Genomic DNA, 25,601 nt, shown 5'->3' on the forward strand with positions numbered 1-25,601 from the left:
AGACTGGTGAAGTGCCCTCGCAGCCACTCAACCAAGAATGAATGGTAAATGTCAGGAAGTGCTAAGGATGTCAGTGGGCCCCACTTACACCCTACTCAAACTCCAGGATCTTCCTTAGTCAGAGACAAGCGAATCCTCAGAAGGGAATGACTACTGCCTAGCCCTCCCCAACACATTCAGGGCAGGTCCCATGTACTAAGGCCACTCCTTGGGGACCCACCCTTTCCATCAAGGCAGCCAACGTGACCCAGTTTCAAAAACGGGAAAGCAAAGTTCAGGAGGTCCCACATCAGGGTATGGAATGGAGTATGCTTCACCCTGTGTTCAGAGTAGGAGGTCGTGATTGGCAGGTCTCCCTGAGACTAGTATGGCTCAGAGGCTGCTAGATGCTGCCATGGTCCTGCTTAAGAATTCAGCTCCGTCCTTTGCCTTGAAAGCCAGAAGTCGGTCCCTTCCTCCCCACTCTCCTAGATAGCTCAGTTCAGAAGGCAGCCCGTGCGTGTGAACCAGCATCCGCCTGCCCACCTGCACTGCCTATGCACCAGTCCCCTGCCCACTCCATCTCCAGACCCCAGAGCCACAGGAAGCCTCGTAATGATGCCACCTGGTCCTCTTCTAAGCTGTGGCCTTGGGTCTGTCCTACCCCACCCTTGGGTCTCCAGGGGTCCGTCAAGCCACACCAGCTCTCTTTTGACATCTACAGAGAGGGAGGCCGGGGAAGCTCGCAGCTTTGTGGGCCGGCCTTGCCCTACCTGGATGGGGGAGGGGCTGCAACCAAGCTGTGAACCACCACCAGAGAACTCTCCAGAAAGATGAGAGCTTCTACGCTAATATAGCCTGCCCTGTACCCTTGCTGCACTGCCCACTCCACAGATCTAGGACCTGTCCACCAGGAGCCATTGTTCTTGGGTCGGTGAAAGCAGAGCTTCCACCTCGGCTGCCGAGAATTCAGTACTTATCGTCATCATCAACATTGCGTGCGTGCGTGCGTGCGTTGGGGGGTGCAGATGCACACATGCCACAGTCTGCCTGTGGGGATCAGAATATAGTTCTGGGGAATCGGTTCTCTCCTTCCACCCTGAGCCTCTAAAGTTCAACCCCAGTGGCTCCCTCTGCATGGGTTCTGGGATTGGCACAGAACACATGGGACATAATGGGAGAGGTTGTGGCTACCTTGGCTAGATAAGGGTCCCAGTTTTAAAAAGGTCATTTTAGGGGCCTCAAAGGGCTATGGCGCCGGCCCCCAGCCTGAGCACCCCAAGTGCCCACCCGGCTCTTTCACTCTGAGACACGCACTCATTTTCATCATTTCTACAAGCTTCCCTGGGGTCTCATCCATCTCTGCAGCCCACACGGACGAAGGGCCCCAGGCCTCACCTCAAACCCTGAACTCATGTCACTTACCCTCGCCCAGTGCATAGCGGATACGGGTGTCCCAGGCACACATGGCCTCGTGGCTATCGAAGCCCAGCATGACAGCCTGGGACAGGCAGATGATGGCCAGAGTGTGGGCCAGGCCCTCATAGGGCAGGGCAGGTTCCAGGCCACAGATGTCCTCCAGGGTGAGACTGCTGCGCTCCCGCAGGCCCTTGGTGCGTTCACACCTGTCCTTGTAAACCAGCATCAGCAGACAGTCTGTTCAGACAGGCAAGAAGCCATCAGGGTGCTACCGCCACTGTTCACCGTCACCACCCTTTACCATGGTCCCCAGAAGGCCACAGCACTGATGGACAGAGACTAGGGTTTGAGGCTGACCATGAACAAATGACTTACCTAGACACAAAGAGCCACGGGACAAGAGCAAGCCCAGCCTACCCCTGCTCTGGGTGTGAGGGTACCAGGTATTCATCCCCTCAGGACCCTAGGGCCCACTCCTAGCCTGTGCTTCTGGCCCTCCTTTGCCCAGCCTGTGGCATGGAGAGTGTGCCTAATCTGGCCACAGTGGAGAGGACTGGTCTCCACTCCCAGGTCCTCCAGAGCAGAGGCATCTTGGACCTCCACTCCGAGTGGTTCCCATCTGTCTTGGCACTGTCCACACTGCCACTGTGCTGCACCCAGGCATTTCATCCCCATGGGGCCTCAGGCAGAAGATCTTCCTGGGGAAGCTGGATGGTCTGATGGAAGCCATGCTCATACCTCCCTCCCCTCTACTGCACTATCAGCCTCAGTCAGAAGGTCCCCAGCTGCCAGGCCTCCACACTAGCAGCACCGGGACCACAGGATGACTCCCTTTGAGGAGGGTGTAGGCTCATGGGCCCAATGCAAACACCTAAATGCTTCATGTGAGGCAACCCAAAATAGCACGTGGCGCCCAGTGAATTGATATATTGGTCTACACCAAGGAGAGGATGGAGGACACCCCACGAGGACCACAGAGCAAAGCCTCTGACCTCTGAAAGCAAGACATTTCTGCAAACATCCTCAGCAGACCAATACGACAACCCAGATCCTAATGGGGACTCCCAGAGCCTCTATTGTTTCCATTCCTTCCCTACCCAGAGCCGGAGAACTGGGACCATGGAGGCTGATAGCAGCTAGCTTTCCATGAAATCTACAAAGTCTCTTCTGCTACAACAGGGACCTGTAGTGGGCAAGCAGCCGCGCATCACGCGTACCAGTAGGCACAGCTGTGTGCCATTTACCAAAGCAAGGAAGTGAAGGCAGAAGAGCTAGGAGCTGGCGCCCAGCCTCGACTGTTCAGACCTTATCTCCAAAAGCAGCTAGGCCCTCAGCTTCCCGTCTGTGGACAGAGATGTGAGCCCTCAGTCCCTGCTCCAGCGCCAGGCCTGCCTGTTGTCACGCTCCTTGACACGATGGCAAAGGACTCTTGTCCCCCTGAAACTGGGGTTACAGTTAAAGGACTGTCTTAAGTCTCAGGTGAGATGTGGGACTTTGGGCTTTTAAGCAGTGTTGGGGCTGAAAGAGATGGAGACTTATGAAGTTGGACTAAATGTATTTTGTATTACAGTACTGTCACAAGTTTGTAGGGGCCAGAGAGTGGAGTTTGGTGGTTTGAGTAAGAATGGCTCCCATAGGCCCAGATGTTTTAACACTTGGTCTCTAGTTGGTGGGTTACATCTTGGAGGTGTGGTCTTGCTGGAGAAAGTATGTCATATGTCACTGGGGGGTGGGCTCTGAGGTTTCAAAAGACACCTGCCATTTCGAGCTAGCCCTCCCTACTTGCTGTCTGTGGAGGTAGATGTGAGCGCTCAGCTTATGCACCAGCTCTGCCTGCCTGCTGACATGCTCTCCACCATGATGGTGACAGGCTGCTACCCCTCTGGAATCGCACAGCACCAGATAAACCCTTCCTTCTGCTGAAACAAACAAACAAACAGGATGGGGGCTTCCTTCCACTTTCCTGTTTGGGAACTTGTCCATTGTTTATAACATAAAAAGCGGGAAAACATTTCCAACCCGGGGAGAACAATTTGCAGAAATCCACCTGCCACCTCAGGGAATCTGGCTCAGTTTCTCTCAGACACAGGTGAGGAGGGCCTAGACTCACTGCCACAAAGCAAGAAGCTGGGCCCAGAGGCAAGCAAACCCAACAAGGCAACAAAAACAGAATGTGTACCCCAAAAGCATACCCAAACATACCTGAGAAAAGAAAACCCAAGGGACATACATGGGGGTCCACAAAGGAGATCATGGGAGCAATGAGGGTGAGCATAGCCGAGGCCCTGTATGGCTCCAGTGGCAGGTGGCAGGGGCACAGGTGGCAGGGGCACAGGTGGCAGGGGCACAGGTGGCAGGGGCACAGGTGGCAGGGGCAGAGGACACCCCACTCCTCCTGTCAACTTGTGTCTGAGACTGCAGGACCCCACCTGCACCAATGCCATGAAGACCAAATGTGGGAAGGGGTAAATACCTCACATGCGGTGGGTGCTTGACATGTGCTCACACGATCCCACACCACCTCCAACTGCAGCCTGCCTGGATGTCTGCTGAGCTTTGTGAGATGTGGCCATGTGTGCCAATGACGCCCTGGCTCCATTCACCTCTCAGGTCCCTGGCAGGCAGGACTCCCCAGGCCCTTCCTCCCGAGAGCCCACCCTGATGACAGTAGTATCTGAGCCAATGTCCTGCTTCTGCTGCCTGCCGACCCGCTCAGCCCCCGCCAGTGCTCACCTACAGGCCGCCCCCAGGCTAGAGCCCCTGACTCTAGATTCCCCTCACATCCTACGCCACCTCTGCAATGCCAGCGTCCCTCGGCACAGCTGTCAAAATCAGCATCTACGCCCTCTTCTAATTCCTTAAGTGCCAATGGTAGCTCAACCTTTACCCGTGCTAGCATAGGAGAGTCTGGCATTCATCCGGGAACAGTCTGCTGCTTCAGGGACAGCAAATTGTCACCCACTTTGTTCAGAAAGCGAGTGCTCCCAATGATAGGATCAAGAATACCTGACAGTAAATACCTTACCTTTACAGGGGTGGCGGCTCCATCACAACCACCCCACGCACTAAGGTCACAATGCAGCATGGGAAGGCTGTGGAGGCTTCTGGTGACTTCTCAGAAGCAGGCAGTGAGCTGGGTTTAGCCTATCTCTACCCTAGGGTAGAATTTATTCACACATGGTGCTGAGTCTGATACTTGATTGATTTAAAGAGCCACAAGGAAGGACCCTGTATTTGACCCTGAGACCTTATTCCTAGTCGATTGATGCCACCCCTCAATCTATCTGATCTCTGGGGACACAAAATCTCAACCTGTGCCTCAGGACACTGAGAGTCAGTGAGTCCTTTATTGCATCTACAGGGGCTGAATGGTGGCCACTTTCAGCCTGGAGGATGTGGGGGGACATCAGGCAGATGACTTAAACTGCAGATTTGGAGACAAGCTCCTTAGTTATCCTGGGGACACTGACATCCTCAGACGAGACAGAAGATGAAGCATGAGAAAGGTCAGCTGGTCACAGGCAGGAGGTGGGGCTGTAAGGTCTAAGTCAAGGACATCCAGAGTCACAAGGAGCAAAACAAGGCAGCGAGCATCTGGCCTTTCCATGGCTTAATCTCGCTCTTCTGCCCTTAGACCTGCAAAGGGATGACCACCTGATGCTGGACGCTGGTTTGTGGTGCTCGGGTTTCCAAGCTGCAGTTTCAGGCTTCAGGACAGTGTCTGCATTTCAGCAGAAATAGGACAGGGTGGCGTTCAAAGCTGCAGGAAGGGCTCCTAAACTGGCTGCAGAAGCCACAGCTACCACCAGAGTCTGCAGCCTCTGGCAGTGGTTCCATGGGCTTGTGCACGGGGGCAACTGGATGGAGAGCTGAGAAGGGCTCCCTCGAGGCAGGCCTGAGTCACTTCAATGCTCCAGATGCCCCACCCCTACCCTACTCTGCCTCTTCTGTCACCCTGTCCCATCTCCTATGAACCTGGACCAGTGGGGACACTGGAACATACAAGCCAACAGCTAACTATCAGCACAGTCCTATGTGAAGAAGAACAGGCAGCATGATGGTGGGCAGGGTCCTCCTGAGTGTGTGTGTGTGTGTGTGTGTGTGTGTGTGTGTGTGTGTGTGTAAAACCTTCCAGGATGAGCAAATAAATGAAACCTTAAGAGCCCAGCTTAGTAGCTCCACAGGAAACAGGACAAACGCCCAGACGTCTCTAGAGAGACTTGAAGGGCCAGGAGGATAAGAAGACCAAGTCACAGGCAGGTGAGCCAGGAAGGTGTGCCCAGAAGCAGCTCTAAGAGTACTGAGCACAGAAGGTTGGCCCAGCCTTGGCTACTGCATAGAGAACAGACTCAAAATAGTGACAGCACAGCTTCCAACACTCCTGTCCCATTAAGGGACACCTTGGGTCTGGGCCTGGGAGCATAGGAAGAAGCAACCTCGGTACCAGCTCCCTGAACCTGCCCCAGTCCTCCAGGCAGGAGCCACAGGACTGTCTCTGGGTTGACAGCACAGTGAAGACCAGCGGAGCTCCTGAGATGCCGTGGCAAGAGGATGCCTGGGGAGGGCTTTCAGGGATATGATTGGGACCAGGGTCTTTCCTAGACGGAAGAGGCTAAGAAGCCCATTGGATGTGGAATGGCCATGTGGGCAGGCAGCTGGAAGGCGTCTAAAGATGTAAAAATAACCATGGAGTTGTCATGAGCTCACAGAGGCCTTCACAGCCAGAGCCCAGGGCCATGCAAAGGGCAGGAGGGACAGGCAGAGATGAAGCTCTGTGTGGAGGAACACGCCACCGGGAAGACTGAGTGACCAGGCCTGGAGGCTACAGGACACAGGGAGGGTGGAGCTGGGAGGCAGTAGAGTGGAGTGGCCGTGGCTGTGGGGTGGATCTAGCCCTGGAGGTCACAGTGACCTTGGGGCAGCACCCCAGAAGTGCTGTGGATAGGAGCAAGCAGCAATTTGGGATCACCATGAGCCTGGGGATGCTTGGGGACCAGATGTGAGGCCCCAGGCCTGAAGTTTATCTTAGGAAAGATTCCGTATCCCCTGTGCCACATGGGTGAGGGAGTCTCACAGACATGGGTGTCCCCAAGAGTGTGTACAGCACGGAGCAGCCAGGGCTCAGGGCTGAGGCCCAGCCCCACCTTCTGTCCTCCCAGTCACCCTCCAGGCAGCTGTGGGAGTGGCCAGGCAGGGACCAGTCTAGAGCATCCTACTAAAGACAAAGATACTTAGGGAAGATGTGGCTCTCTGGGTCACACAGCACAAGGGTTGAACCAAACCTTGAACCCAGGTATTCCAATTCCCTGTGATGTTCCCATGGAGAGAGGGGGCTGCCTGCTATACTGCCCTGTCCCAGCCTTGGGCTGAGGTGTCGCCCCATCCCACTGGGAAGAAGGCAGAGGTCTGTCTAAACCAGAGGCAGAGGTGCCAACTCAGGAAGGGATTGGGTCACCACCCAAAAGGTCTCAGTCTTACAGAAAGACATCTGCCCTTATCAGAGCTACCAACTTCAAAGGGTTTCCTAAGCAGAGTACTGGCTGGCATAAGACTTCATCTTCAAGGCTCCCTGTTCCTATGTGTGGGCTGGAGGCCTTTGCTGTCACCATGAGCCTCTTCCCCCACAGGCAGAGTTCACTGAGCCTCTCTGGGTCAGTCACACCCTGGCTGCCTGAGGACAGTGCTGAGCTAGGGACCGCTAACTTTCAGGAATGGAGAGCGAGGCCCTGGAGAGAGATGGGATATGAAACCTCCGCACCCCTATGTCTGGACTTCTCTGCCAGGTCCAGGACTTGGGTCCCCCCTGGTAGCTTTCCCAAGCTAGGTGAAGGCCCCCCACACAGCCCACATGGGAAGCATCAGATTAGCACCCTGTGAGGATTCTGTCCAGCTGTCTCTAAACACGGCTGGGGACCCTCCATGGGCTGTCCAGAGCACCCCATCAGTAGACCACACCACTGAGAAAGAAGACAGGCTGAGACTTAAAGTTCTGGTCTCAGTGAGCTGCTGGCCAGGACAGAACCCAGAACACCCCCTTCTTGAAGGTCCTGCCCAGTGGGAGAACCAGATGCACATCCTTCACCAGGCACAGACACATGCTCAGATCCCAGAGACAGGCTTGGTAGGAAGAACTTCATACCAGCTAGCCCTCAGGGACACCATGGCCCAGTGGATGTGCTGGGAGCTACAACTCTTTATTCTGTCTTGCTTAACCACTTCCTTCCATGAGCACACACTGCCTACCAGAGCCCTAGCACTGTGGAACACACCTTTGATCAAATGTTTTCCCCTTTCCTGCCAGCTAAACCATTCCTACAGGACAGCTACCAGTGTTGGCAGTACCTAGAGGAGTGAGGGCATGTTGACAAAGAAGTCTTCGCTTCCCAGCCTCCTGGTCCCTCTCAACCACCTCCCATGAACCTCCACAACGGAAGTCACAATTTTAAAGCCAAGGATCCCTTGTTCTTAAGGCAAGAGAACAGGGCCTTTCTCTCCCTTCCAAATCAGATCAACGGAGTTCAGACCACAGGTCCTCAAGAATGTAGGTGCCAGTCTCCATCTAGAGGGAGGGCATGGGTGGGGCAGGGAAGAGCCAGTCTCCAGTGGGACATGACGGGGAGATGGGAGGAGAAAGTCACAGTGGGGTGGCTACAGGCTGTGTAGCTCAGGAAGAGGTCACGCAAAGCCCAAGAGGCAGTGGGATAGAAAGCAGGCTCAGGATGGACAGGCCCAGAAAGGCAGGGCCACACCTTCCACTCTTGGTCACACTCCAGTCACCTCCCACCACTAACAAATTCCAGCCCAACTTCAGAGCCTCCTCTAGGGACAGCTTTAATTCATGTTCCTTTGCCAGTCCCTCCCCTGGGGCTTCTGGTCTGCTCCCTGCCCTGCACACAGGAAGCTCTTGAATCCCAACAGTCAGTGAGCACAACTCAGGATGCTCTTTGGGGTAGCATCTATCCCAGAAGCCTTTGCTATAACCCCTCACCAGCTATTCCAGTGCACTTTGCACGTGGGTCAGTCCATCATGGTTCTGCTCCCTGGCCACAGGTCATCAAAGCCTCTTACCCATCCCGTCTCCCTCCCTCCCCTGTGACCTTTACCTCTCTACAGATCCACACCCCCAAGCCTGGCAGTCTCCAGGACCCCTTCCTCTACCCACTCTCCAGTCTTCCTCTCCCAGGAATTCCAAGGACAAGAACCCCCAGGCTCTGAGCCACAAAGTATCCAGGCTTGAAGGACTGATGAAGACACCAACAGGGCCAGGGCCCTTGGGAAGCCAGCTGAGGCCAAGGCAAAAAGAGACTGACCACAAAAGCAGCTAGTACATTGCACCACCCACTCCTGGGAACTAATAGACGCTCAGCATCCTGGAAGTCACTCTGGCTGCCTGCACATGTGTGAGACTGCCACACACACACACACACACACACACACACACACACACACACACGCACGCACGCCCCCACCCAACTTCCCTTACAGACCCCTGGGTGCCTGGGCCAGCTCCAAGGCACCTGTCTCCTGAAACAGCTGCGGTTCTAGGCTGAAGCTGCCGAATTGCCCTGGCTCCTTGCTGGCCCTCCCTATACAGAGGCCACAGACCCTGGCACCAGTCTCTCTTCCCAGAAGTGTGCCTCTCCCAAACAAATTAGAAGTCAGTTTTCTGGGACACAGAAGTAGGACTCTTTCTACTCTCGCCCTACCTGTGATGGTGGGATTAGGGAAGGGTGGCACTGCCTGGGATGCAGCTTGGGAACTCCTGATGCAAGTATTTTCATCATGGGAACACCTATGTCCCCATGACACAATATGGGGTCTACCTGGTACTTCACGGGAAAGCCACAGTCCCTCTGGGTCTCTGCTGGTCCAGAAAAGGGATTGGCCGACCCGGGAGCTGGAACCCCCTAACTCCACACTCTGGACTAAATTGGGGCTTTGTTGCGGGTGGCCAGGTCCCAGGGTCCCGGCGCCGAAACGGCTGCGACTCTCCGGTTACCGCCGCGGGGCCGGGTTTCAGCGGCTCCCCCGCGGCTATTTCGGGCTAGCTGGCACCTCGGCCACGCGCAGCAGGGCCCGCAGGGTCCCGCCGGCTCGCCGCAACCCGTCCCCCGCTGCCCCGCCCGCGGCCCAGCCGCTCACCTGCCACCGGCGATGGCTTGCGCAGCACCAGCCACCTACTCTTCCACTGCGGAGACAGGACAGCGTGAGAGGCCGCCCGCGCGCGCCTGCCCCGCGCCCCCACCCCCACCCGCGCGCGCCCCCGCCCTGCGCCCCCGCGGCGCCCCAACCTTCTTGCCGTCCCGCAGCTTGACCTGGCCCTCCACCAGCGCTGCCTCGGTCATCTTCTGTCATGGTTCCCGCCGCCCGCCGCGCCCTCTCCACGCGCCCGGGCGCCCAAGCCCAGGGTCACTTTCAAAATAGCTCCGGGAGGGCCCAGAGCTGCGCCAGGAGGGCGGGCCCGGCGGCGTGGCGGGCGGGGCGCAGCAACGACACCGGGACCTGGATGCGGGGGAGACTGGGCGGGGTGCCCCGGGGCCACAATCTTTAAGACCCTGACAAAGTGCAAGCCAATAGATGGCAGTGGGCTTGGGCAGCCTCTGCACCCAACTGGCTGCCAGCCCGCACTGCTCCTGTCAGGCCTCCGGACCACTACCCAAGACCACCTGAAGCAGCCTCTCAGGGAAAGAAACTCAGCCTGGTGGGGGATGGAAGTTGGGACAATGGCAGTTTCCCAAAGAGAAGGTAACTGTCCCAAGACGACTCCCCCAGAAGACTTTGTGACCATGTGCCTGCCTGCTCAGTCTCTTAGTTTGGCTTCAATGCCTTCATCCTTTGCACCTGCCCTTCCCCCACCTCATGGAGCCAGGAGACACCCTTGATGACGGACCAACCGAGAACAGCCCTGGCTGAGGACATTCCCCAGCCCCTAGGTCTTCTCCACCAACAGAGGTAGCCATTCTCTGGGCAGATAGATGAGGTGGGTACATCCACTCTTTAGGTTTTGTTCCCTCCATTCGGTTGAGTATCTGGCAGCACAGACCTCTGTGCAGGTGGCTGCCAGGACCGGGGTCACTGTGTCACCTCATTGCCCCATGTCTCCCTGGCTGGTCTCTCCCGCTTCTGAAAGCCAGCTTGCACCAGTCTTGAAGCATGGAGGGCCTAGGTGGTTATGCTGCTTGACAACAGCCTTGCCTGGTAGCCCCCCCCACCCAGCCAACTGGCCTCTGAGCCCCTAAATTTCTGTTCCTCAGCCTGTTGCTCAGGCTAGGGTCGATTAAGGCCACCCCAAGTTACTGTGGAGGTTAAGTGCTTTGTCAGGCCTATGTCATGGTTTCCCAGATGTAAGTTCAAAAGACCCATGTCCTAGGAGCACCTCAGGAGAGAGCAGTCACAGTTGAGAACTGACTGCCCCCAACAAGATCAACTCAGACAAGCAATGAAGCCCTGTGTGTTTGCCCGTTCCAGTTCCCAACCCCAAGGAGCTGTAGTCCAGCTAGAAAGGGGTTAAAGGCCAAACTATATTCCACTCGCGCGGCGTGCACGCATTAGTCTTCATCCCATCCCGCACAGATTCCTATCCGCTCCATAGAGAGAAGCGGAGGGTCAGAGTAGCGTGAGGACTCATGGCCACGTGTAATGACCCCAGAGCAGTAGTTGACCTGGGAGCCCTTGCCGCGGTCCCTCCCGGGAATCCGCAGGGCAAACCGCAAGTGGACCATACAGCTGATTTGAATGGTTTCCTGATGTCTTGCTATGGCCTGATGCAGGGAGGGAGTACCGGGTCTAGGGAGGAGCTCCGTATGTGCCTCGCCATCCATCACACGTGCGACACACCAGGGCCTTCCGCAGAACAGTTGCTGGCCACAGAGCCCCATTCATACTCTCCACACATCGAAAGCCCCTGGGGACTGGCTCCGACAGCCGGTATGGAGTCAGTTGGGGGTTGTAGCTATGGCCACATCCTCCAGCCCAGAAGCCTGGCACTTGCTCTTCCCTGCAGGGAGGGGCCACGTCCTGCTGCATTCCAAGCGCTGGCCTTGGCCCAAACCCCAGCCACGCCTGGCAGCTGCACCTGCTCCCACACTGGCCCCGGAAATGCGGGCGCCGTGGGGATAGACAGCTTCCTTCTCCCACTCCACATGACCCAGGGGACAGCACTGTGGTCACCAGGCCTGCTGAAAGGTAGGAGGAGCTATCTGCCCAGTAGAGGAGGAGGTGGTCTACAATGACCCTCTCTGCGCTTCAGTGTCCCCAGATGTTAAAGCCAGAGTGGCTGGAGCTCTGCATGATGAAACTCCGGCCACTGAAGGATGGCTTAGCTGACCAAAAGGACGACAGCCTCTTGAAGAATCAGGGTGACATCTGGGAAGAGTGGGATGACAGGAAGGCAGTCACGTGTAAGACAGGATGACACTCAACCCCACACCCCTGCCTGGCACCACTGCACACTAGATACCACAGGGCTTTAAGGACACTTACAGCTGTGATCACAGCCGCACCCCTGTCTGAGTTCACATCTACAGTGCTGCTGCTAGACATGGTGGCCAGCTTAACTGCCACTGCCATGCCCCGTGACTTGGGATGCCACTGTTTCATCAGTGGCTCTACAGCCAGACCTCTGTGAGACACTGTACTTGCCACTTGCCAGGCAAGAGCATGCGCATCATCGGGTGACCTGAGCCTCCTGCTGCAACCTAGGTTTGTTACCATTTCCAGGGGTGACTGCATATGCAAGAGGCTCTCAAATAATCAGTTACACGCACGGGAGGCTGGGACCAGGTGGCCTGCCTGGCTTGGCATCTCTAGGTGACTGGAAATGCTGGACAGACACACGCCTACAGGCTATGGCAGGCACCAAGCCCCATGTCCACCTCCACTGGGTGAAAGAGTACAGTGGAAAGTGGAGAGAAGTGGCGGCCACGTCTGAGCCCAGTCATTAGATGCAAACATTTGTCACTAGTCACATGATAAGAGGAAGGGTATTATGGACTGGATATCCCCCTATCCCCAGCTCCTCTGTCATTTGCTGACAGTCTCACCCCCATGTGACCATGAAGCCTCTAAGAGGGTATTTAAGGTAAATGAGATCATACATAGGGACCATAATCTGATAGGACAGGTGTCCTTATAAAATGACAGAGGTCCCAAAGAGTGCTTTCTCCTCTGTACACAGGAAAAGTCACAGAAGGATACAGCAAAAAGGCAGCTGTCTATACACTGGAAGGAACTGGGAACTGAATTTGATAGCCCCTTGATTATGAACTTCCAGCCTCTTAAACCGTCTATCTATCTATCTATCTATCTATCTATCTATCTATCTATCTATCTATCTATAGATATAGATATAGATATAGATATAGATATAGATATAGATATAGATTTTCCCCAGGAAACGAACTTATTTAGTGTGCTGCAAAGAAAACAGGCATGGCAGTAACAAAAAAAGGAAGGGCTGCCTGCTTAGATGTCTGTTCTTTTATGTGTTACTCTGTCAGGGCAACTGCTGTCCTATAGACCTGGAATGGCTCTGGAGGATCAAAGCCTTGGTCCCGTCTCCTATTGCTATTGGGAAGTAGTGGAACCTTTAAGGGGAGGGGCCTGAGAAGGGCCTTCAGGGCCTGACAGGGCACACCATGAGGGCATCAGCAGGACCCCAGACTATTCCCCTTTCTTTTTAGTGTCTTAGTCTTCAAGCCAGTGGATTGCTTTGCTGCATACTTCTGAAATGAGGCCAATCGTGGGCTAAGCTTCAAAACTGAGCCCAAGAGCTTTCTTTCTATATAAGCTGATGAGTTCAGATCATTAATGACAGCCTTTGAGTAATAGCAATGGAGATAACCAATGCCAGGGGCAGCAGAGTAAGAAAGCAGCTGTGCTGGAGTTGGAGTGTGCTCCCTTATGATCATTCTTTAGAAATGCAATACTCAAATTCCTAAGTTAATAGCATTTGGAGTGGTGGGGTGGGGCTAATTAGGATTAATGTGATCATGGGAATAAGACTCCTTGGTGGACTTAGTGGCTTTAGAAGAAGAGGAGGAGCTCTATCCCACCCTGTGATGTCCTACGCCACATTACACTGCAGCATAAGGCCTCAGCAGAGACCCACCAGACACCAGAGCCACACGCGGGACTTCCAGCCTCCAGAACTGTGAGCCAAGTGAACCTCTTCGTAAATTATCCAGTCTCACTTATTCCGCTACAGCAACACGAAATGACCCCTGCAAACAACTCCTTCCTTACACTTACACCCCTTAAAATGTGGCCATGCACCCCTCTCACTAAGAGATGAACGTCTTCTCCGCTCTCTAAGTCTGGCTTACTTTGACTAAAGGAAAGCAGAGGAAAGCTCATATCCACATCCCCTTTTGTAGTATGCCTGTCATGTGAACAAGTCCAAGACAACTTGTCGGGTGATGAGATTCAGTGTCCTCCCACCCTGGGCTCCAGCCGATAGCCATCCGTTCTTAACAACCCACTGGTAAATCCATAGCCTACACCGTGGAGACCCTAGGTCAGCACAGAGAACACCCCGCAGAGCTTAGCCCAGATATCAGCCCTAAGAACTGTGAACTAAATAAACAGCTGTGACTTCTTGTCACCGAGTTCTGAGTTCAGATGCGGTATAGAAAAGGCTTTCTGAATTAATCGGTTATCAGTGGAGGGCACCAAGATGGGTGGATCTCCGGAAAACTGGAGAGATGAAACCCAAATCCCTGAATCACTGTGAGAATTCCATGGGAACATAAGCGGACCACATAGAAGCAGGTGGCAATGATCTCACCTCCACATGTATGCCTAGCACTTCATACCAAGATCAGACAGCTTAGAAAGCATCAGGGTAGGGCGTAACCCACAAAACGGTAAAAGTCGCAGCAGACTGCTCAGTGGGAGCGATGGAAGACAGGAGTCAGTGGTAGGGCTTCCGAATGACAGAGAGTAACTTCAGACTCAGAGAGTAACAATTGCAACTCAGTGGTAAAAAGAATCCCATTGCCATGGCCAAATGGGTCCCTCAAAGTCCACGTGCTAGAACCTAATCCTCAAATTCCCATGATTCTGACGTCTAGAGGTAGAAGATAATTGGAGATAAATTAGGGATAAATTAAAGGATGGGGCTCTTTAATGTGATCAGTTGTCTATAAGAAGGGAGACCTGAGTTAGCAGGTTGCTCTGTCTGGCCATGTGATGTCCTGCTCCATGCTACAATGTAGCGTAAGGCCTCAGCAGATGCCAGCACCACAGCCTTGCACTCCCAACCTCTGTTCTTTGTAATTTAGTTAGTGACACCATTAACCTCAGCTGTAACGTCAGCTAGGAAGAGGGAACCTCAACCAAAGAACTACCCAGATTAGACTGGTGTGTGACCATGCCTTGAGGCATTTTTCATAATTACTAATTGATACAGGAGGCCCCAGCCCAACACGGGCTGTGCCAACCCTAGGCAGATGAGTCTGAGTTGCATAAGCAAGTTAACTGAGCAAGCAAGAGGGCAAGCCAGGAAGCAGACTTCTTTTATGGTTTCTGTTACATTCCCTTGCCTTGAGATCCTACACTGGGTTATCTCAATGATGGACGGCAATCTGAAAAAATGAAACGAACCCATTCCATCCCAAGTTGGCTTTGGTCAGGGTCTATCCCAGCCACTGGAAGCCACTCGGACAGCTGTGTTCAGGGTTCAGTTATAGCAACAGAAAATGAATGGAAACGTCCGCACACAATTCTGCAGCCATAAAAGTGAGATTTAGACAAATTTGCTGCTGGTTTCTTCAGCTCTTAGTTGATGTGGGGTCATCTTCACTGTTGACTGGATTTGGAATCGCCTAGGAGATGCACCTCTGGCCATGTCTGTGAGTCCGTTTCCAGAGAAATGTAACTGAGGAAGGAAGGCCATTGTGACGGCTATTCTTGGTTGTCAACTTGACTACATCTGGGATTAACTGGAATCCAGAAATAGAGAGCACACCTGTGAGGGATTTTTTGCTTGGTTTGAAGTAGGTGGACCCACTTCTACTCTGGGTCTTGAGGCAGGAAACACATGCCTTTGATCTGGATCTTGAGGCAGGAAGATCCATTTTTAATCTGGGTCACATTTTCTGCTGGAAGCCTAGGGACATGGAAGAAAGAAGCTCTTGCTCTTTGTCGGCTTGCTCTCGCCTTGCCAGCAAGTTCATTCCTTCACTGGCATTAGAACCTATTTCGGGGATTCCAGTGTCTACTAAGATCAGCTGAGACATTCAGCCTGGTGGACTGGACCATTACGAGAGACTCTTGAACTTTCTGTTCACAGCCAACCATTGTTGGATTAGCGGGTCTGCAGCCTGTAAGTCACTCCAATAAATCCCCTTTATATATGTGTGTGTGTGTGTGTGTGTGCGCGCATGTGTATATGTGTGTGCGTGTGTATACGTTCTGTTATTCTAGAGACCCCTGACCAATATACTCACCCTGAATATGGCCAGCAGCATTCCATGGGTTGAGGTTCCAGACCGAATAAAAAGAACAAAGGAAGGGCTGAAAAGATGGCTAAGCAGTTAAGAGCATGGGCTGTTCTGTCAGAGGATCCAGATTCAATTTCCAGCACCCACATGGTGGCCAATGAGCATCTGTAACTCCAATTCTAGGGGATCCAATGCCCTTTCTTGCCTTTCTGGGCACCAGGTATGTGCATAGTGCACAGACACAGATGCAGGAAAAAATGCTCATATACATAAAAATGAAAATAAAATAAAATAATATAATAAAAGAAGATGAACTGAGTGCCATCATTCTCCCTCTGCTCCCGACTGTGGACACAGTGCCACCAGCTGCCTTGGCTCCCAGCACCATGGCTTCCTGCCATGATGGACTATACAGGAATGAACTGTGAGCCAGAGAGCATCCTCCTGCCTTTAGCTCACTTGCTTCCACCAGGCCTATTGTCACAGCTACAAGAAAATGATACCGTTAACTTAGAATCTGAATTTTGGAAAACACAGGCTTCAGAATAAAGAATACCCCCCAGCTAGTCCTAGAATGGTTTAAAACCACAAATCAGGAGATAGCACCCTAAAGAAAATTCCAGATTATAGATGCGTTCTACCAGCTCCCAGAGAGCAGATTATCCCAAGCGTGTCTAGACTCTCAGAGAATTTTGAAGAAAGAAGGATTGCTCTAGAACTTACTATGTGAGTCTAGAAAACAGTCATTTAAAGAAGATAATAAAAACGATGGGCAGATTCCACACATAGACATAAATAGTAAACAACAGAAGCAGGATATGTCTGCCACGTCCCAATCCAAAATATGGTCAAGATGAGGGGACCAGGGATGGCTCAGCAGTCCCAGATGGCTATGGAAGGGCACAGGTCCATACACCTGAGCTCATAATCCTTGGTTTACAGGTTCATCTCTCCCCAGATCCACAAACACTCGCCCATCTCTGAGTACCTGTGTCCTATCCTTCTCCAGTGCTGACCCCAGCCACACTGGGCTAGGGCTGTCACCCAGGAAAATCTAAATCAGCTCACCAGCTCCACTGGATCTTAGTTGACTTAAAGGTCACTATTTTTGAAAATCACACAGATGGGGACTTGCTGTCCCTCTGCTTCCATGGAACAAACCGGACCAGTAGACCAACAGTCCGCAAGCAGCTGGCCACTGGGCTTCTGTTGCCTGGGTAGAACACACTGTCTTGTCTGACTACACCATCCAGATTTCTGGGCGGTGTTCTGTTCTCAGTTATCCAGGACCCAGAACTGAGGGCTTGGCAGAGGCTGGGTCCTTCTGACCAGGAAGACTGCATTGGGAGAGGGCCCCACTGGACCAGTCCCCCCAGAGTCTCACAGGGTGTCACGAGAGTGGGATGAGGGTCATCCACAGAACCTCCTGGTTCTTCAAGTAGCAGGAGAAGGGCTCACGGGTGGGTAGTGAGCCCCCAGGCTGAGCACTTGAGGCTTTCTGGGAGGGTTAGGGCAAAAGCGTCACCTAGACTGAACACACTCTCGGTGGGGCATGGTGAGACCCTGCTGCCACAGGAAGAACAGACCACAGTGGGCAAAGCTGCAGAGGGAGAGTAAGAAGTGCCCAGGTCACCGAGGGAGGGCAAGCATGGGAAAACCTGGTCCCAGCTAGAGACACTGAATGAGGTGCTATCTGCTGCCCCACACAGGCCACAGGGTCAGGAACCACACGCTTGGTCTCTATCTCTCAGTCTGACTGTGCTTGCTTTGGGCGCCCTTAGAGCCAGCAGGCCTCGGACCCACCCTAACCTGTTTCCCTTACCTGTCCAGCTTGCTTTCCAGCACCTCTGTGCCCTTCGGCAACTGGTCATGAATTTCCCTGCTAGAGACTCTGAAGACCCTTGAGACATACCCAGTGCCTCCCACAGTTCACGGGCTCAGGGAATCTGTCCTCTGCTCCTCCACCATATTGCCCACTATCTCTGGCCCCAGAGACAGAATAAGTTAGCTCCATGTCCTGCCTGGGTAGAGGCAAGCCTGGCTCCTATGTGTTTAGTACTAGCAGTAACCAGTTACTCTAATCAGTTGTGGGTCCTGTTCCTTGGGTCTCCTTTGGAGCTGTCACAGCCGATAGAAAATTGTTGGCAAGGTGCCATCTTGAAGCTAGGTGCACATCCTTGTTCACGGCCTGGGGAACTGGACTTGGCTTTCACGTCCTGCCTTAGAATGCTTAGGGTGCCTGGACCCTGGCCTGGTATAAGGTCTAGAGGAGTCTGACTTTGCTCGTCCCCTGGGGCCATCTTTGTGAGGCAGAAGGCTCTCATCTACACTCAGGAGCTACACTGGCTTTTAGGCCTCACCCCTGAGGCCGCACCATCTGCACTGAAGGCCCAAGACACGACTTGGGGAGGCTAGACCCAAAGAACTGTCCCAGCTTGAGGCAGTGCTATCGTGAAGCCAGGTCCCTGGAAACAGTTTTATTATCTGTAGTAGACAGGGAACTGTAAGCAGTCAGTCCCGAGGGTCTCAGGAGGCAGCTGCTGGTCGCTTGGATGGTCGGATGCGGTCATTGATCCAGTCCACATAATTGGACACACGGGTGTAGACTCCGGGCTTGTTGAGTCGCCCACAGCCGTCACCCCAGCTGATAATGCCATACAGGTAAGCCACACCGTTCTTCTCACAGGCCAAGGGCCCCCCTGAGTCCCCCTGGAACAGAGATTCGGTTCAGCCACGCATGCACCAGCAGCCCGGAGCCTGACTCGGGAGCACACAGGCTTCCAACCCTGCAAATGTCCTGAAGTAATAGGTCAGCAAAAGTCTCCAGTGCTCCCTGGAGACAGAGCGTTTTCAGGGCCAACTGCCTGGGGACAGGGGACAGGCATTTCTGAGAAGTGTGGCTTCTCTTCCTGACCCCAAGCAGTTAGGAAGGCATCTCATTCTCAAACTGTCGGAAAGTTTTCTCACCTCCACACCCCACAGCTCTCTGATCCTACTCCATGAGGAACACATGGGTATTCTTGGTCCCAGCATGTTAGTACCACTGCCAGAAATGCCACCTCATGGCCTGGTAGACTTCTCTACATCTCTTGGATTAAATGTAACAGCCCCCTTCCCCCAGGAAGCCCTCCCTGCTTACCCCAGCACCAAGCCCCACCCACTCTGTCACTTCCCACCTGTGCCATCTCAGAGATGGAATCTGACCTCTCTGTGGCTGGTTCCTCACTTGTTTCAAAGGCAGAAAGCAGTTCCTTCATGTTGGAGCAGGGTGACATGTAATCATGGCCATGGCCTGCTCTATGAAGCCCTTCACAAACATCAGCTATTGATGGATGGATTGATTGATTGCTGAGTACACAAGACAAATCTGGGCAGAGAACTGTAGCCTTTGAGGCCTGATGTCACATGGATGATGCTAACTGTTGCCGGGACAGCGGGGCTTTATCTTGGCTCCGCGTGATGCTGGCCTGCCTTTGACTTAGTTTCCCATCTATTTAGAAGGTTGTCCTACTGCAAGGATGCCCTCCAGGAAGTGCCAAGTGGTCCACAGTGGGGGACTTTCTGTCTTACTCTCCCTGTTAGCCCTTGAACTCCCTAGGGGTCAGGAAACTCTAGTAAGACCCCGTGTGTGATCCCAATGGGGGCCTGGGAATACCCTACCTGGCAGGCATCAGCCTTGCAATCGAAGTAGCCTGCACAGAGCATGTTGGGGCTGATGTCGGCACCATACACCTCAGGGCTGCTACACTTGTGGTCAGCAACAAGGGGGACCAGTGCCTCCTGCAGGAAGCTGGTATAGTCACTGGCATCTGTGGAATACCGCACTTTCAGGGCGGGCAGGCTCACACTGCCTTGCCCCCAACCAGGGTGACCCAGGGGCTGCTCCCCACTCACTCTCTTTTATGTGGCCCCAGCCTGCAATCTGACACTTTTGTCCAGTAGGGAAGGAGCTGCCTGCCTCGGGCAGGCAGATAGGCTGAACAAACTGGGAGCGGACAGCACAGCGGTCCCCCTTCTTCTTCAGCCGAATCAAGACTAGACAAGAGAGAGGCCAGGAATAAGCCTCGACAAAGAGAAACACATGGCAGGCAGTCCCATAAAATGGGCAAGGGGTGGGTGGCTGGTGGCCTAAGAGACCAAAGACGAAGCACCTCTGACATCTGACTTTTTCCCTTTGTGTTCCTGGCTCTCATCTGGGTTCTGGTTTGGGGTACACAAACCACACCCCACCCTGCTGAGGCCCTGCGCTCACCAAGGTCATGGTTGCTGGGGTTGAACACCGAGTACAGGGAGTAGGGCACATACTTCTCGATGCCAAATGTCTGTGTCACGTCCGTTGTGCGGTTGAAGAAGTGCTGACCCAGTACCACTGTGACGCTGTTCCTGGGGGGACTGGACAGAAAGCTGGCAGGAGTGGGCACCCAGTCCTCTCCTCAGCACTATCAGGTCTCCCCAACCTTGGCCCTATACTTGTTGGTCATGGCCAAGCAAGAGAGTCAGAGCCCTGGGAGAGGTCTGCACAGATGTTTTTAGCACACGTGACAGCAGAGTCAAGCCCAACAAGGATGGGTGAGGCCACATGGGTGGAGATTTGGTCTGCCTAGAGGCCCTGTCCCAGCCTGGCCTGGCCTGTGGAGTACCCAGGTACTTTACCCTCAGGCTAGGAGGAATTGCTGGCACTTTATTTACTAGTCAGTCGGGTCAGTCTTGGTGTCTTGAGGTTGCAGCCTTGCAGGGTAGGGACAGGAGTGGACCTTGGACACTAACTCCTGGGAGCCCATTCGATGGGCTGGGCCTTAGTTTCCCCAACTGTGCAGTGCTCCTGGGGGGTTCATGTTGTAACTCAGCCCCCATGATTCCCTGTCCGGGTGAGAGCCCCTCAAATACCTAGACATAGGCACAGGGTGGCGTATGGGATAGGCCCCAACTCAGGCACCTTATGTATCTCTACCCCACTACCATGCTCTTGGAAAGGCAGGGTCTATGCAGATGCCAGGGCCATACCCACTACTCCCCCCCCACAGGTGTTCAAGGAGATGCCCCACCCTCATGTTCCATGACTACCTCAGTACCCGGCACAAGCCTCAGGCCACAATGGGACTGAAGCTGTTAGGGAGAGCACAAGAAATGGTCAGCCGAGGAAGGGACGGAGGTGAGCTGATGCGGGGTAGGGGCCCATGGGATAGAGAGAATGTAGGGACACGGGATGTGGGTGGCCTCTCAGAAGTGGCAGATGATGGCAGAATGGAAGGGTAAGCGTGTGGAAACGGAGGGAGGGCTGGCTGGGAGGTGGGTGCCCTGCGGGGTGGGCCAAAGTGCTCACTTGTTGGAGAAGCAGTGGGCTGCAGACACGACCCAGCAGGTGTGGATGAGGCTCCCAGCACAGAAGCTGTTCCCAATGTAGATGGCTGCCAGCCAGGGGTGTGAGCCAGGCAAGGATGACGAGCCACCAATGATGCGTGGTCTTAGGAACGTCCTCTTCTTGTGCCTCTTGCCACAGGTTGGGCGTGCAGCTGGGGCTGACTCAGCCAACGTCATCAGGACCTCCGGGAGGTGGGACTGGACTCTAACCAGAGATTCTGGGAGTGGAGGCCATCAGTTCATATACCCCTGGGTTTCCCTGGAGACAGGGAAGAGCCAGAGGGGTCCTACCTGGACCCATAGCCCAATTTCTCAGGCCTAGCCCTGCTCTGAGAAGTTACCCTGGGAGCCTCTGTCCTTACTCTACAGGAACAGAGAGTATAATGAAGGGAACAGGCCTTAGCAAGGCCAGATCACCTGATACAGAGTGAGCTCTGTCTCTCCTACAGTCTGGGACCCCACTGCACACCCAAGATAACCAGATATTCCCAGTATGAGTGCTTGGGGCACAGGCCTCTGAGCGCTGACCACCCCAGGGTCTACCTATAGGGTACCACTGAATCCCCTCCACCAACCCCTGTCTGAGGGTCCTCAGGGAGCTCCACCCCCAACCTCTCAGGGTGCCCATACCACAGGCTGCCAGGTGGCAATACTCCCACGACAGTGTGTTGTCCTTCACCACATAGCACCAAGGCCTCTCGTCCTTGTCTGGGTTCCTGGAGGCAGACAAGGGAGTCACACCACCACTCTCCCTAGACGACCACCCGAGCACCCAATGGGGCAGCTATGTGTTTGCTCTGCAGACCCTGGTGGGCACACTTGACCCCACCCTCCCAAGAGGCAGAGGTTAGTGCCCATCTTGGCAGTGTGGACCCCTGCTGAGTCTGGGGAGCCACTCTGTCCACTCCTTTGCCCACATAGAACGAGTCAGAGTGGCCACTAGATGCTGACCGGCAGTAAGCATGAGGGCCCAGGCCAAGCAGGGCAGCAGCAACCACTGAGTCCACATGCAGCTCCTGGTAGAGCAGGTCAGAGTTCCAGGCTAGGCAGCTCAGGCCGGAGGCAGTGGTGCTGGCCACTCCGCGGTAGTCTGTACCATTTCCCTGGATGCAGAGCTCGTTAGGAACTGTGGGCACAGTGGGTACGTGAGGCCACGCTGCAGCAAGGCTCCCTGACACCATCACCCCACAAGACTAGAAAGAAAGTGGCTCACCAATGTTGCAGAACCGCCCAGCATAGCCCAACGGGCAAGCGCAGACACTGGTCCCTGTGCTCACGATCAGGTGGCAGGTGCCTCCGTTCAGACACGGACTGCTCAGGCAAGCTAGGGGACAGCTCAGAAACTGAACCTGGTCTCCAGGAACTCATGGAGAGGCCAGAACTCAGCTCTTTCCCCGTGCCCTTGTTGTTGGGTAACCTTAGGCTTGAGTGAGGAAGAGGTACCTGCTAGAGGGATATGGCTCACCGCCCCCACATACCATGGCACTCTAGGCCTCTGCGAAGCTGGCCGTGACATACCTGTGTGGCGGGTGCCTTCACACCGGGCCTGGCTCTCGTTACAGCTGCACTGCTCCACACCTCCCTCGCTCACACGGGCCCAGTGGTCGCCCACCTCAAAATACTCGTAGCGTGTTTCATCAAAGCATTTCTCTGCGAGTCACAAAGTGCGCTCACAGCACCCATGCGGGACCCCTCCCGCAGGCAGGTGCCACCCAGCCCAGCCTGGACTCAGCAGGGGCTCCCCAACCTCCCAGAAGGGCCCCCAAGGTCCTCTCACCTGTGCCACAGTCCTTGCCTGTGAAGGCCAGAGGGCAAGCGCAGTGGTAGGAGGCATGGTCATGGGTACTGGAACATGTGCCTCCATTGAGGCAGGGCCCAGAGGCACAAGGATCAAGGACAGCTGGGTACACGCAGGAGGGGACATTATGGGTGGTGACAAGAGTCTTTGGGGTCCCTCCATACCCCTTGCCTGCCGAGGGCGTCTGGAGAACTCTCACACTGCCCTCTCTGGGTGAATCCAGCATTGAGAAGGTGACACGTGACTCTTCATTTCACACCCTCCACATCTATACACACTGTGCCCTCTATCCCCTCCTCGCATCCCGGGACAGCAAACCCAAAGGTTTCATGGTTTGTTCTTTGGGACTCCTGGCGCTACCCAGGGCTTGTCCCAGGCACTATGTATAGCGCTAGGGATAAACTTCACCACAAGAGGGCACCCTAGTACCATCAATGGCCACCAAAGCCATGAAGGGTATGCTTCCCTCTGGGCTGACGACTCTTTTGTCCCTAGGTACCCCCGGACTCAGAAGGTTCAAACTCACAGACCACCCCCCTACTACGTGCAGAACCCCTTCCCCCATCACCACTATCTCCATCCTGTTCTGTGACCCCTAGACCTCCAACCCAAGCACCCAGTCAAAGCCCTTCCTGGGGGCTCAGGCTGGTCCCACCATATACCAACCTGGACCATCTACAGGCAGGGTAGCCTCTGCACAGTAGCCCCAGGCCCGGTCCCGGTCATAGTTGTGTGTTGTAGCACACCTGAAGGGCCGAGTCTGAGGATGACATGGAGTCCCTGCCCAGAGCCCCACCCATCCCTGCCTAGGCACCCTGGAGCACCTGCTCACTTGGAGCCACCTGCTTAGGATTGAGACCTGCTAGCTGCAGGGCTCATCAGGACCCCATCATTTAGATGGGGTCCTCAGCCCTTGTCCCACCCTGGGACTCACCACTTCCTGTAAGCACTTCCCTCTGAGGTACAGGAGTACAGCATGCGGCCGCCATAGCGGAAAGGGAACCTGCATGGCTGCCCGGACTCAGTGAGCACTGCAGAGGGGTGGAAGGAGCAGGGGTCAGGGGTTCCGCTGAGTACTCCACCTCTACCCCACGTCCCAGTTGCGGGGTCTGACCTACCGTGGCCCCAAGGGGGGCTGCTGGAGGGAGGGAGGAACCTTCCACCTTGAGGTCCCTCAGTCTCTGTCTCTGGAAAACTTGCTATTGAGGTGTTGACGTCCCCGGAGGTCACAGGGATCATGGGGGTCACAGGGGTGACTGTGATGTTAGGTCCTGTGGGTTCTGTGTGGTTCTAGGAGCCCAAAGGGCCACAACGTTTGTCAGTGTGGGGTAGTCCTTCACGTTTGGACAACACCAGTAGGCGCGTCACAGCCCTGAGCCTCCTCGAGGCAGGTTCAAGAGACTATGGATGTCTCAAGACCTCCTCTGCCCTTTCTTTCCCAGTCTGAGTGGTTCAACAAGCTAGCCTGGAATCACAGGCCCCCGAGTCACCTGGTCCTGAGATTCAACCCTAGAGTCAGGTCTAGGGTGGATAGAAACGGCTAGAAGCACTCAGAGGTCTTCTACACCCCATCTCAAACTTTGAGATACCAAAGAAGCCCCAGGGACTCACGAGGCCTGCACTAGGCCAGGGGCAACAAGAGGATTCCATCCCAACAGTTCAGGCTCCCAGGCCTTCCAGGTCAGCCCAACCCAGCACCCCACCTCTGTGTGAAGGACAACTTCACCCACTTCACCCACTAGGCCACCCCACAAGGCCCCTAGCCCACTCCTCACCCCTTCTGTGGGGCTCTTTCCTCTCTCTAGACTCTTCCCAGGAACCCTGAGTGGCCATAGGGAGCCCTCGGCCACATTGTGAGGGAGAGGGTCAGTGCTCACCCTGCCAACTTGGGGCTGGGCCCCCAGAGGCACCACCACCAGCAGCAGCAGCAGGAGCAGCAGGAAGGGACATGGCCTGGGTAAAGGACAGGGGCTAGGAACCCAGGCTTGCAGCCCCATGGCTCCTCCTGAGCTGGCGTGAGGGGCAGCAGGAGCAGAGTAGCCAGGGAACATGGCCAGGGCAGGAGGGGTCAAGGCTATACGACAATGATTAACCCTGCCTCCCACGTGCGTCCTATTGGGATCCTCCTGCCAAGGCCTTGGCTCCACCCACTGCCCAGCTCTGCCTGCCCTGCTGAGGCAGTCTTGCCCTAGTGAAGGCTTGCTCCTGGCCCCAACACCACCTTTAAGTCTCAGCCTCATCTAGGAAGTCTTCCAGGGTGACTTGGGCAGGTCAGGGCCAGGTCTCCCTGACACGGTTGCCAGGCCACACCACCGGCCATTCCTGTCTGCGAGCCCTTTACAGGACCGGCTGCATGCAGGGCCCTGGGGGTTCCAGTTCTTCCCAGCTTGCCACTGACTCAAGGTGGAGATGCTCCTGTCTGTCCCCAATCTACAGATGTCAATACAGGGTAGAGCATGCCTCCTCCACCCAGGGCCACATAACAGCTAAAGAGAGGAGAAGGCTGCTCCCTGGGCCAAGTGCTATGACCAGTGGCCCCAGACAGTAACTCTATTTGTCTGCTTGTCCTAAACCTGGGGTACCCAAGACCCCAGACCACACAG

The 25,601-nt window shown here is 54.7% G+C and overlaps 2 protein-coding genes across 5 annotated transcripts in view; both read right to left on the bottom strand.

Moving 5' to 3' along the window:
• The window catches only part of Dok7 (docking protein 7), a 34,120-nt gene extending 24,277 nt beyond the window's left edge, over nt 1–9,843 (bottom strand). The window contains exons 1-3 of one of the 3 annotated variants that reach the window (XM_085691986.2): nt 9,690–9,843; nt 9,541–9,586; nt 1,405–1,635 (exon numbers count right to left, since the gene is read on the bottom strand). In XM_085691986.2, coding sequence (XP_085548112.2) covers nt 1,405–1,635; nt 9,541–9,586; nt 9,690–9,743 — 331 coding nt within the window. In that variant the 5' untranslated portion in view covers nt 9,744–9,843. The remainder of the gene's footprint in view (nt 1–1,404; nt 1,636–9,540; nt 9,587–9,689) is intronic. The other 2 variants (XM_085691985.2, XM_085691984.2) reach the window with 2 other exon arrangements.
• An 8,443-nt stretch (nt 9,844–18,286) lies between these two features.
• Nucleotides 18,287–25,049, bottom strand: Hgfac (HGF activator). Of its 2 annotated transcripts, none has more exons than XM_048415096.3 (14): nt 24,876–25,049; nt 24,117–24,288; nt 23,933–24,029; nt 23,665–23,744; nt 22,978–23,100; nt 22,719–22,850; nt 22,414–22,524; nt 22,152–22,326; nt 21,831–21,916; nt 21,163–21,418; nt 20,092–20,231; nt 19,734–19,874; nt 19,500–19,648; nt 18,287–18,548 (listed from the first exon to the last, which is right to left on the bottom strand). In XM_048415096.3, exons 1-14 carry the CDS (start codon nt 25,047–25,049, stop codon nt 18,366–18,368), a joined length of 2,019 nt encoding a protein of 672 aa, XP_048271053.2. In that variant the 3' UTR covers nt 18,287–18,365. The 2 variants fall into 2 exon arrangements, with proteins under 2 accessions (XP_048271053.2, XP_085548115.2); XM_085691989.2 differs by having other exon boundaries at nt 20,092–20,243; nt 24,876–25,041.
• Between the last annotated feature and the right edge of the window lie 552 nt (nt 25,050–25,601).

The sequence above is a fragment of the Myodes glareolus genome, chromosome 8, assembly GCF_982192425.1.
Source record: "Myodes glareolus chromosome 8, mMyoGla1.1, whole genome shotgun sequence".
NCBI lineage: Eukaryota > Metazoa > Chordata > Mammalia > Rodentia > Cricetidae > Myodes > Myodes glareolus.

Coding starts and splice junctions, on each gene's coding strand:
- Hgfac (XM_048415096.3), bottom strand. CDS start 25,049: ATGTTCCCTGGCTACTCTGCTCCTGCTGCCCCTCACGCCAGCTCAGGA. Junction 23,745..23,932: donor GGAAGTGCTTACAGGAAGTG/GTGAGTCCCAGG, acceptor TCGGCCCTTCAG/GTGTGCTACAACACACAACT. Junction 22,851..22,977: donor AGGCAAGGACTGTGGCACAG/GTGAGAGGACCT, acceptor TGTGACTCGCAG/AGAAATGCTTTGATGAAACA.